Raw genomic sequence first — 13,175 nt, forward strand, 5'->3', positions numbered from 1 at the left:
TGCATGCGAGATATATAAATGCCTCTGAGAGCTGAAATTACCTAACACATACCACCTGATGCTTTTTAAAGTATTTTAATACCAACAACGTCATATTCACAGTGAATCCTTTAAAGAAGCCACAAGAACTCCTAATTAGCCCATAATAGCTGAGCCTAATCTCCACAACATCCTCCGCTTCCTCAGGCCTCCAATAAATGAGATTGCTGGACTATGCAGGACCATCTGTGGGGTTTCTTCAACACTTATCCCTTCTGAATTTTTCACTGACAAGCAGAATTCCACATTTATCCAAGTCACACAGCGCCGTTCTCCTTCTGACAACCTCTTTCAGGAAGTGGTTGTAACTGATAACTGGAGAGTATCACGATCTGATGCAACCACTCGTATATGAAGTTTGCCCTCCCCTGGGGCGGGGCATGGATGTGCTACAGCATATGAGTAGAGGTAAAAGAACAATTTGCAAGAGTCAATTCTCTTGCTCTTCTAGGTAGGCTTCAGAGATTGAACTCGGGCTGTTAGGCTTGGTAGCAAAAGGCTGTTACCTGTTGAGGAATCTCACTGAACCTGCATGAGTTTCTGAAACAGCCCTAACCTACTCCATGCCAGATCCTCTGATAATGCTGGCTGGACTAGAATCCTCTGGTTCTACTGCATTGGTAAAAAGGTAGCTCAGCAGCTGATTCCCAGCACTCACATCAGTCAGCTCACAACTGCCTGGAACTCCAGAGAAACACCTGGCACATAAGTGCACACATTCATATTCAGATGCATGTATACATATTAAAAATAAAACCTATAAAATTAAAACAAACACTCGTTGAGATCTATTACTATGTTCTGGTCCACAGCTGGGGAAAAAAACTCTTGTAGATTTAAGAGACAAATTAACAGAATGTGCTGGTCAAGTATGCTATCCAGTCCACTAGGATATCAGTAATAGGTTCCCACTTCCACCTGTCAACTGAAGTCCTTGAGTGAATAAGTTAACTTCTAAGTTTCATGGAGATAAGAGCAATGGTGCAAACGTTACCTAATCAGAATATCGTTGTGGTTAGGTGTGATCTGCATACACTATTGACAGTATCTGCATGTTCTACAAGGCACTCACCCAAAATGTCCCAGAGTTGCCATAGGACATGGGAGAGGAAACAGTAGGGATTGTTGTTCTAAGTGCATACCGTAGGCCAGACCTAGATTAACAGCTTCCTCTGTAGCCACCTCCATTGTTTTCAGGATCTCTCAGAGAGGAGCAAGAGTCCTAGCATCCCTAAGACATGGTCTGTGGGGGTACCCTGGGAAAGGCAGTCCCATTGGGCTTCTTACGTTTTTGGAAGAGGAGTTAGCTAAAGAGGAAAGAAGGGGTGGTTGAAGCAGGTGGTGAAACCTGAGACCTCCAAGGGACAAATGAACTTCACTTGGGTTGAGTTTTCACACTTTTCAGAGTGATAGTTATAAGTGTGCCAATGAAAATCAAGGTTTAGATTCCAGAAAACAATTACTTTTAGGAAGTAAATTTGTGGGTAAAGGGAATACTGTTGCTTTTGGGGCCTACCTGAGTTATACAAGATTTCACATAGATGCCTCCATTTTATTGTACAATGAACCCTAAACAGACATACTCTCTATACCTCTATATCTGGTTTTCCGTGTCAAGGTCTTACTATGTAGGCTAGACTGGCCTCAAACTCTCTATGAAGCCAAAGGAGACCTTGCATTTCTGACCCCAGTGCTTGCACTTTTCTCATTCTGGAGTTTCAGATGCATGCCACCATGCCTAGTTTATATAGTGCTGAAAATTTGAGCCCAGGGCCTCATGCATGCCAGTTAAGCACTTTACCATCTGAGTTACTGTAGAGAGCTGCGATGTGCCTTGCCTCAAAGACGGCCGCTGGTTTCTGCCTTCCACCCTCCCAACGGTGAGCGCTCCTTGCAGTAAACAAGTCCTTATTTGGCTATGTCTGCCTGGCCTGCTAGCTTCCGCATAGTGACAGCCTATCTACATGACCCACGTGGCTTGCTAGGACTGGCCAGTGCTAGCTATTTAAGTGTGGTGCAGGGGCGTTCCCAGAAGAGAGAGAGAGTCAGAGGAGAGAGTCAGAAGAGAGAGAGGTCAGAAGATTGTATCAAGGTTCCTGAGTAAAACTGCTTGAAGAAGATCTCCTGTGGTCGCGTCTTCCTTGCTGGTCGAGGTTGGGCGTGGCAAGTTACCTCCCCTGCCTGCCTTTGAACTCTTGATATTCCTGCCTCGGGTTCCCAAGTACTAGGATTACAGGTTTGCACTGCTAGAACCTGGCTAAATATACTTTTTAAAAAATGTCAGTAAGGAACTAGGGAACCATATGAATGAAAACTGACATTGATTTTACACTTTAGAGATGGACAGTAATCATGCTCACAAACCTTGGACTACAACATCAGGTTTGACTGAAGTAGAAAATCTTCTATTTAACGGATCAATTTCACCAGTGGCAAGGAAACCCTAAGAAGAGAGGAGCATTAGTACTATGAACCCTACTTTAACCAAGATTTCACCTCGCTTCTACACTTTAAAGTGGCACATTTGGGGGTTCAAATACTCAAAACTCTCTTATTCTTACTTGTTCAATCTCTCTCCATAACACAATAAGCTACTTAGAATGCTACTGAGAAATGTATTACCTGTTTGGTGCTTAGCCCTGAGGGTTACTCAAATACACCCCCACGTTGTATGAATGAAAAGAAAGTTATCACTAGTGCTAGCTGTCCCTACATGTGCACTGTCACACTGGAGTCTCCTATGTCCACCACCATTCTACACGTGGGGACAATGAGGTGATGTGCTTATAGAAAGGGGCAGAGAGAGACTGGTCCAGGGCTGGCTGCTGTGAAACATAAAACCCTCTCCATCTTCTTAAATGCATCTTCTAAAAATGCAACTTCTTTCACTTTCTAGAAATGATCCAAGCTTCCCAAGGGAAAGAAGGTGATCTGAGAGGGAGGGGACCAAAGAAAGGCTTTTTTTTATATTGGAGAAGAGGTCTCAGAGGAGTGGAGTTAGTTATTTCTCACCACATGTTTACTGAAATCAGAGCTGAAAGGCATTGGACAGTTAAGCCCAGTTTTTTCGTTTTATGTGTAAAGCAATTGAGGCTCAGAGATTAAGAGACCTGCCAAAAGTCTCTGAGCTAGGTGGATACAGAACTGACTTTCAAAAAGATATATGAAGATGTGACCGTGAAACCTGGGGGATTAAAAATACCTGAGAACCACTTTAGCAAGCAATGCTCGCAGGTGAAGTGGCCACTATGCTCTCTCTCATTGGTCTTTACTACACCAGTAACATTCTGATGCACTGTTGTTCTCTTCCCCAGTTTTAAAGGTGGCAAAGCACACAAGGCTGGCCAGCCTCGGGAGGGCATTCCCTTTCTTCTTTAGGCTCCTTCCCCACACCAAAATTTCAGCTGACATTTCTCACTTAATACTGGGAGATTCATTTTAAAGCCTTCTCAACCGAAGCCTGGGAGCAAGAGGGAATGGGTTGGGAGGTAGGTTGGTGTGGGCTTTGGCATCTGAAGGACTACCTGTACCTGCTGTCTCTTTCTATGGTGAGATCTGAAGAGCCACTCTGCTTCCTGTGTCTTGGGCTGGGAGAGATTCTAGACCATCTAATAACCTCCTAATGCCTATCTCTTCCCTGAGGAGCAGTGCTAATCTTGGCTGAGATGTTTCCCATGTCTGCTGAGCAATGCAAGCAGATTCCAAGTACATACCAGAGATTCTGGCCAGAGGGAGGCAGGGAGAATCTCATGTAGCTGATCTGAACTGGCTTACTATAAATACAGACATGCAAGGCCTGAGAAAAGCCTGGAGCCCAATATAGCCCAGGCAACCCTGAAGATAATGAAGTTGCTCTTTCTGGTTTCATGTACCTCTAATCAGATGGGCCTACCTCTAATCATAAAGCCTACCTCGGCTAGCAGTGAGCTGAGGATATACAAGGACTGTCCCCAAAGATGGGGCAGCTTCCCCAGTGGAATTCGGTCTACTGTGTGTGGATTCTTATACTCTTCATCCACCTGGCAAAGAAAATGAAAAAGATCAAGGTCAGAATGTCAAAGGATACAAAGGCCAACCAACAATATCTTACACTTGGGGAAAATGTTGAAGATTCATAAAATAGTCCTCAGTGTCTAGACCAATTCTCCCCAATACAGGATGAGGGACTCAAAGACAAACAGTTCCTCTCTCAGTGCTCCATGGCTTTAAGTGACAGAAGGGGATTTCAAATCTTGGCCTGGTCTTAGGCCAGTGTTCCTTCACATAAGCATACCTGGGACTACAGTGCTAAAGTTTGGTGTGCCTGCTCTATACCCAACTCTGGGCAACAAGAAGCTCCACAGGTCACGCTGTGGATGGCTGTTCTTATAATAAAAACAAAATGAACAAACAAAACAAACAAACAAACACCCCACAGCAGCCTGCATACAGACATTGCATAACTGAATGTCAACCCTGGTTTCTTCCTCTGGCTTACCATCCCTTACATCCTTTAGAGATTTGTGCCCATGGAAGAAAATTACCAGAAGGTGGCACTGTGCAATGAGGCAGATAGTGTTGTTCCCACTTCCAGTCCACCTTTAGAAAGAGAAATTTCCTGGGAGCTTTATCTTTTCAACATAAGCTTTTGTGCCTTTCTTTCTTTTGGTTCCAACAATGTAAGCTTCTATGCCTGCTCATTCTGAGGACAGTGCCAGCTATATATGGGGCACTCTCATTTGAAATTCCATGTCCCCTTTAAGGTGTTAGTCATTGAAACCCTGATTAAGGTAATATTTCTGTCCATGTTTTCTCCACCATGAAAACACCAGTCACTTGAAAAAATGGAAACACTTATCTTTCTCTAGGGAAAAAATTTTTTATCACAAGTTTATATGTGTGTGCATGTGTGCATGCACATGTGTATAAGGGGAGTTCATTCTTGATATTGTGGATTGATCAGTGATATCATTAATATACTTAGCAAAGATTTATATTTCCTGGTAGTAAATATTTTAAAAACTTAAGTTTTGCACACGCTGAAAGAAATACTGATGTGGAAGGAGATTCTCCAAAACGCAATAGTGCTTTGTTATTGAGTGGTAGCACTAGAGATAATAAATGTTTTCTTCTTTCTATAGAACCCTATACACTTTACAATGCATAGGATTACTTTTACAATTGACTGGCATATTAAATACACATCAAACACACTGAAACACAACCGTTAAGGAAGACTGCAACGATTTAGAGAGAACTATCTAATGCAAAGAACAAAAGATGTACTTGTTCCGCACTCCTTTCCGCTTGAGTTCAATTCTGTTCTGGCCCTTCTAAAGTACTATTTACAGGTGCACTTGTACCACATCTTCGCTTCCATTTTTCCTGTGGCTGCGTCCATCTCACAGCCTAGTTCTGCTTTTACAATACTCACAGATATAGAACCACCTTGTGTACTAGTCCCTAAGCTGTGCCAGGTATGGCTAGGTGCTCAGAACATTTTTGTTGGACATACATTCTCTAGTCCCCAGCTGTGCAGTGGAGGGTCCACAGATGGTGGCACCTTACCCAAGCATATAGGTTGCATGCCACTGTAGCTCCAGACTTTTCTAATTTGCATAAAGGGGCCGTATAAGTTTGTGGTGTCTTACAGGATTCCTTCCCAGTGGTTTTTATATGTTATTGATGTGACTGAGGAACCTTACCAATTCTCATCTGCAAAGCTAACACGAAATGATATTAAGGTAAAATACTGTCCAATGCTGGTGCCTTGCATATAAGTTAAGTACACTGAATAAAGGGGACATCGAACAACAAGTAGAAACCTAGAACTCAGTGTAATCTTTACGAGAGAGTTGTAGAATAACATTTTTGTGACATACAACCAGCACTGTCCATCAGGAAGCAAAAAGCAGTCATGACACCAAGCATTTACTATGGTCAGTGCCTTTGAGGAGAGCAGGGATAACTAGCCTCTACCATAAAATAGGTGTACTACCCTTGAAGGTATACGTTCTCCCTTGCTTGGCTTCCAGCTTCCTCCTATTGATGCCACAGTACTAGAGTTTGAACAATCTGAACATGGGACATGAAAATGTAGCTATGGAAAGTGACCCTGACACCCCTTACCCTCATCAGCATTCACACCATCATACAGACAGAAATGTAAAGTAAAGAAATTTGCAGAATACTTTATGACACACAGAAAACATCCCTGGAAGACTTCATAACTTCATCTGTACAGTGAGTCATGACAGAAGTCTTTAACTTGTCCTAAGAACACTTGGATGATGTAAACCTGCCATGTTATGATGGGAACATGGAGTTTCTGGACTCAAGGTCTAGGTAGGACTGAGTGGCTAAGCCATTGCAAAGAACTCCCCCACCCAGTGAATCCAGAAGTAAATAAGCTGGCCAGGTGGAATATTGTCAATGTAAAGGAATCCAATGCTTCCAGATGTAGAATATTCTATTTCTCATAGAAACTCAACTCCTTCATTTGTATTTTTTCTTGATTTAAGTAGTCACTTATATAACATTTAATAGTTCTTTCTAGATCATGGTTCTCAACTTGTGGTTTGTGACTCTTTTGGGGAGGTCAAACAACCCATTCAGAGGGATTGTCTAAGACCATTGGGAATATCAGATATTTACATTATGATTCAAAGAAAATTACAGTTTTCACGTAGCAATGAAAATAATTTTATGGTTGGGGGTCAACACATGAGGAACTGTATTAATGGGTCACAGCATTAGGAAGGGTGAGACCCAGTATTCTAGATGAAGGCCCAAAGTAATACTCAGAACTTTGGTGCTGTATAAGGATCAAGTCTCTGACTCACTTAAAATGTTTATTTTTAAATATTCCTTTGAGAGAGGGTCAAAGTGGCCTTAAATTAGTGATCCTTCTGCTTCACATATTTGGAGGGTGAAATTGCACGTGTCACTGCTCATCAAAATGTATGTTCCACATGAAATTAAAAGAAAAATCTACTACACGACTACTTTCAAAGGCCCAATAGGGCATCCAATGTGTAGACACTTCTACTAACTGCAAAGTGCACTACCCATTAGGAAGTGGTGTGGCTTTGTGTGAATGGCCAGAACCTGGGGTCTGGTCCCTAGGTGGATTCCTAGGTTGGACAGGTTCCAGGGGCTTTCATTTCCTTTGGTCATGTGTGTATGGGCCTGATTCAAACACAGACCAGGAACAGGTATGCTCCAAGGTCTTTAGCTACTGCCTCCCTAGGACATCCATGGTCAAGTATGTTCCACATGTTCCTCAAAGCTATAATTCCTTATGATAAAAAGGAAAGCTAGCTTTCAGAAACCACTTCTAGAGAAAAAGAGGTCATGTGTCCTTAAAGGTGGATAAAGAATACCAAAAAAGCCAAGCCCTAACTCACTCAGTCTAGATGAGCCCCACAGGGGCTTGGTGCCATCTGGTTACCTTGTCTGGTGGGATGGCATAGAGCTCTGGCACCAAGTGGATCCCATCTTTGCCTCTGATTAATATTCCTTCCAGGGCTTCTCGGTATTCCTGGACCTGAAAAACAGCCCCGGCATCTTTAGTGTGACAGAGGTCTGGCAGTTAATGATGCAATGGCAGCACAGCTTAGAAAACAGTACACAACAGGCCTTTGGGCTACAAATGCTTGGCTATAGAAGAACAGTGACTGGCTGACAGTAATGTTAGGAGAAGGAAGACATCATTGCTCTTTAGTCCCTGAGCCAAGCCTCACGTGCCATGTTTCAAGGCTGAGGGCAAGGGCAGCCCCTGAGAAAATAGCTGTTTGGTCTTCAAACTTTCCACAGTACTGACTTTCATGCCACTCTCATTTCAATAATTTACTCTTATGTTTTCACATATTTGCCTTACCAAACAAGTTTTAAACATCTTGGGGTGGAAACTCCAATTTGGGCAACATATTCTGTTTTTGCCAAAGTAGTAGCACCCTTTTTTCTTTTCTTTTCTTTCTTCCTTTCCTCTCCCCTCTCCTCTTCCTCCTTCTTCTTCCTCCTCCTCTTCCTCTTCCTCCTCCTGCTGCTGCTCCTCTTCCTCCCTCCCTCCCCCCCCCCTTTCTCGTTGCTCAAGGGCCTGGGGAGATGGCTCAAGTGAGCAACGTGCAACTCTGAGGACCCAACTCTGTGCCCCTGGAATCCACATAAAAGGCCTGGTGGCACATTTATGACCCCAAAGGTAGGAGATGCAGAACAAATGGATCCCTAAAGCTCACTGGCCAGTCAGTTTACCTGAATTGATGAGCTGTATTAGTGAAAGAGTCTATCTCAAAAATAAGGCAAAGAGAAGTAGAAAGCAAATAAAGAAGATACCAAACATCAACATTTGGTGTTCACACATGAGCATCCTCTACACACATACATGATCATGTACATACTATGCATACATACATACAATGTTTATTGGTTAGGAAATCTTTGCTGGGGTTGGTATTGTGGTTTGGTGGTAGTGGCTGCCTATAATGCAAGGTCTTGAGTTTCATCCTCAGCAACACACACACACACACACACACACACACACACACACACACACACGTGGGGGAGCAACAAAGATTGATTTGTTACAAAAATCGAATGTGAGAAAAAAGGAAATGCATGTAGTATGCTCCATCCACACCAAGTGTAAGGATGCCGCACTCATTATAATGAAAGCTTCTGAAGCAAACGTTCCCTCTACACTGAAAGGGTGGTGCTAACAAACATCACAAAAGAGGAAAAAAGTAGGGCACAGCGTCGCCAGCCACCAGCTATTTAAGCATGGCTTTTTGGAGAACTCAGTCAATTACACTTCCAGATCTCATTTTCTGATCATTTTAAATGTATGGATGGCAAAGCATGGCCACAATTATAACATTTTAAAATGTCAACAAGGAAGCAAGACTGAGCATGGAGGCTTTTAGGTCAGATTCAGGTCAAGACATCCAAGCTCTGTGTCCTAAGTGGGAGCTGTCCTCAACAACAGAAGCTTGCCCTCGACTCCTGAGAGGAAAGCGAGGGCTCCATCAATAACTAGTCTATGTTGCTGTGGGAGTTGCTTAGACTCTGGCTAATCATTTGAAAGGAGGTTTCTCATTCCTGGTACTGGGGTTTTCATTAGTCTATGGTTCTTGTGGGGAGCATTGTCAGCTCAAGTAGCATAACACACATACACACACAGGCTAGACATGTAGATGAGTAGTAAAGTATTTATTTACCTTGCATGAAAACCCAAGACTTGGGTTGATCCCTTATAGTGCCAAAAAAAATCTAAATAATATGACAATTAGAAGACACAGCATAAATAGGGAGCATTATAAAACAAAATAGAGTAATGAAGTAATGAAGTAACAAAAGATATTGTATCCTGTCATTTGAGCTTGCTTTTTTGTTTTGACTGCTTACTTACCTTTACCTTATTCAAACCTAATATAAAGCTTCAAGTTTTTCCACTGTCTTTATAAATACATACATATCATATATGAGAAGCCAGACTGAGATCCTGGTACCAGTGGCACTACTGAGTGGTAGGTAGAGATGAGCACAGAGAGACTAGCTGGAGAAAGTAAGTCTTTGGGGTTATACCCTTGGGAGAGTGTACTGGGACCCTAGCTTCTTCCTCAGCATATACCCTGGTTTTTGGTTGACATGAAGTGAATAGTTATCTTCTGCTATAGGATACCTACCACAACATAATACCATACTAAAGGTCCAAAAGAAATGAGGCCCAAACCAACCAGGAGCTGAAACCTCTGAAACAGTGAGCCAAAAGGAATTCTTCCTCTTTTTAACTTATCTCAGATACTTTGTCATAGCAATAGAAAGGTGACTACAGGACAGCACATAATCTAACTTTTGTCTTTTAATGGAGTCCCTATGGCTCGGGTGTAGAGAATGGAGAGAACAGGGAGTGAAGGTTGGGAGACAGTGAGGTGGTTGATATACTAAACAAACTGGTATCTGAGGGTATCACTAACAGCAGCAAAGCCCACTGATCTCACAGTAATGAAAGGAATACCTGTCTGAGATGGACAGAACTATGCCTCCTAGCACTCATGTCCTTGTCCAGTCTCCCTGACCCCAACTCTTGAATATGCGACAGCCATTTTACTGGCCATGTGAGGGTGACACTTTGCCAGTTCTGTAATAGACTAAGAAAGCTTGGCAGCCTGTGCTTTTACATTCTCGGGGAAAAGACTACAGTGTGAAAAGTGTAATAACTACTGCTGTGAGAAGCCCAAGTGAAGTACATGGAGAGCAATCAAACTACCGCCACAGCTCAGAGCTCAGCTGAGCATTTGGCCTTAGCTGGTGGCCAGATGTCACTTACCAGCCACGTGAGTGGAGCTATCTTAGTAGGTCCTCTAGCCCTATGAACTATTCTATGTGACAAGGGGAAAAGGAGAGACAATCTGGCTCTGCCCAAATAACAGATTATAAACAAATCAATAAAACAGCTGTTGCTTTAATTCGCTAGGCTTTAGAAAGGTTTTGAAAATGGCAACAGGTAACTGAAACGATGAAATGAATTCTTAATAATTCTATGCTAATAGTCATCAGCCTACCAGTGGGATGAAAAGGCTTATGACTAAATATCCAGCATTTCCTCACCTGAACAGCATCACCATTGAAGACTCCATCTATGATTAAATAAGTCCAGAACACAGGCCATTCACATTCAATGTTTTCAAAAAGCTTAAGTTCAGCAGGGTCATAATGCAATCGGTGTGGGTCCTAGAACCAAATACACCAAAACTTTTAGAAAAGAATGCTAGATGTCATATGCAATGCCACTGTGCCCCACTGAGTTTCCCTTGCCTGTCTCAGTCAATACAGCTTATAGGCTGCTATGATTGGGAATCTCCTATCATAGGGAAATGCTAGTTTGAGAAAAATTTTAAGAAACTAAATTAGAAATACACACAGGATTCCTCGGTATTTGATTACATTGAACTACCCTACCTTTCTAAGAAAGAGCAATTTGCCTATCGCAAACCTTGGCAGATGATCCAGCTGTTTCATTTATATCACTATATTAGCACTAGGCAATAAAACTCAAGGAGAAGGCTACAGACGATCTTTCAAAAAATAACATGTAGGCTACACTTACTTGTCCTTGATTTACAAGCTGCTTTTTCATTACTGCTTGACCTGATGATCAGTCTTTTCTATATAATTTCAGGCTTTCTGACTCTAAAATTAATACTTTCCTTTCCAACATTCAACATATAATTATAATCAGTAGAGGGAGAATGACACTGTGGCAAGCAGATATAGAGCAGGTAAGGAACATAAGAAACAATATTTAAATACAACCTCTCTTGGGGTTTTATAACCATCCCGAAGGAAGCGACAGCATCCGTAACGCCCCTGGTAAATTGAAGAAAAGTAGAGCTGATGAAATCAAAAGAAATTTCCTTTGTCTTTTTATTTCAAATCAAGTCAGTCCTTCAACTTCTTTCCCATGAATCTTTCAGGGAGAATATGGACCAGTGTTATTTGCTTTAATGTAAAGAGTTCTCTTTTAAATACCAAGCAAAGCAAATTCAGACTTGATTGCACTCAAAAGAGAATAAAGAAGCATTCCATCACAGTCCAGGGAGGGGCTGCAAGTATCATTATCAAGAATGCAGTGAGTGGCCATTCTTTCAGTATCAGATGTAGATGTGAAGATATCCTCATGAGGTGAAGAAGCCACTGATATTTGGAATGGCTAACTCCTGTGTGTATACCTGGAAAGCTAAAAGGCTTCTCTGCAGTCTCAGTGCATGTGAGCTGTGCATGTTAAAGAGGGTCTATTTCAGAGGCCTGGCAAGGCATGGAAGAGGGGGAAGGGGTTATGAGGTAGAGGTGTGGGAAAAGGGCTTCCTGCACTCATTATGTGGTAGCTGTTTTACCGGCTGCATATGCCAGGGCTCCTCTCCAGCTTCCTTGTTGTCAAGAAAGGAGGCTGGGTGCAATGGTGTCTTATCTGATGTCCCTAATCCCTGGCTGGCAGTTTTGGATGCCTCTCTCAGTTTCTTCTAGGGGTGGTGCTGTCCTGGCAGGCTTGGCTATTATTTGTCCTGGGGGCCTGTCCAAGTTCTATGTTGTTCTGGGAATTATCCCAGGGATTTGATATAGATGCAATGCCCTTTAATCACATTAAATTAGCCCTTTCGAGTGGAGCTACCTAAATCATTCCCTTTGCTCTGCAGAGCCTGACTCGCCCAGTTGCTTTCTTTTGAGAATATGATTGGAGACTCTTCGATTGCTTAGTTTCCAAGGGACAAAGGCATTTCTTATAGAATATTATGTGGGACAGCAGCATGTAAGCTTTGACTTAGGAAAATTAAATTCATGGATAATTTTATAGATTTCTACTTGTTGAGAATATAACATTACCTCAGCTTAGTGATTCGTTACTACATTTCACTGAATGTAGTAATGGATTTTCACGATTCAAATTTTTATTAGCATACAAAAGTATTTCATTATATCTCATAATAAAATCATTTCAAAATACTTTATATTTTTATGAGACTGTCATAATACTTTGCTCTTATTTACCTATTATTACTTTCTTGTCTCCCCTTTTCCATCTACTGGCTTCTTTTCTTCAAAGTCAACCTTTCTCCTTTTATGTGATGTGTGTGTACATTCCATGTTATCAAAAACATGCAATACTCATCTTTCTTCTCCTTATTAATTTATTCCTCTCTCCCTTTGCTGGTTTCTGACATGTTTTTTCCAACATGATGATCTTCAGGTCTATCCATGTTCCTGAAAATGAAATACCTATTCTTCTTATAAATTAATAATACTCCATTTTGTGTGTGTGTGTGTATTATATTTTCTTTACCCATTAGTCAGAACTGTAATTTCTGTATTATTCTTTTGCATGTATGTATGTGTGTGTGCATGTGTATGTATTGAAGTATATGCATGTGCATCTGTGTGTATATGTAGACTAGAGGTTGATGTCAGCTGTTTTCCTCAATCCTTGTCCACCTTATTGTTTTGACATAGGGTCTCTAACTGACCTGGAGCTGACCAATTCAGCTGGTCAGGCTGGCCAGCAAACATTAGGGATCTGCCCATCTCTCCTTCCCCAGTGCTGGAATTAGAGATGTGTCCTGCTGTGTTTAGATTTTTAAATGGGTGTTGGGAATCTGACCTCA

General features: G+C 41.9%; 1 protein-coding gene across 3 annotated transcripts in view; it reads right to left on the minus strand.

The window, feature by feature from the left end:
* Positions 1-13,175, minus strand: part of Phka2 (phosphorylase kinase regulatory subunit alpha 2) — a 122,507-nt gene that overhangs the window by 55,754 nt on the left and 53,578 nt on the right. For all 3 annotated transcript variants that reach the window (NM_001446947.1, NM_001395639.1, XM_087600675.1), the window contains 5 exon segments: positions 2,404-2,482; positions 3,951-4,058; positions 7,469-7,564; positions 10,627-10,749; positions 11,332-11,385. In NM_001446947.1, coding sequence (NP_001433876.1) covers positions 2,404-2,482; positions 3,951-4,058; positions 7,469-7,564; positions 10,627-10,749; positions 11,332-11,385 — 460 coding nt within the window.

Source organism: Rattus norvegicus, chromosome X (genome assembly GCF_021556685.1).
Source record: "Rattus norvegicus strain SHRSP/BbbUtx chromosome X, alternate assembly SHRSP_T2T, whole genome shotgun sequence".
Classification (NCBI taxonomy): Eukaryota; Metazoa; Chordata; class Mammalia; order Rodentia; family Muridae; genus Rattus; species Rattus norvegicus.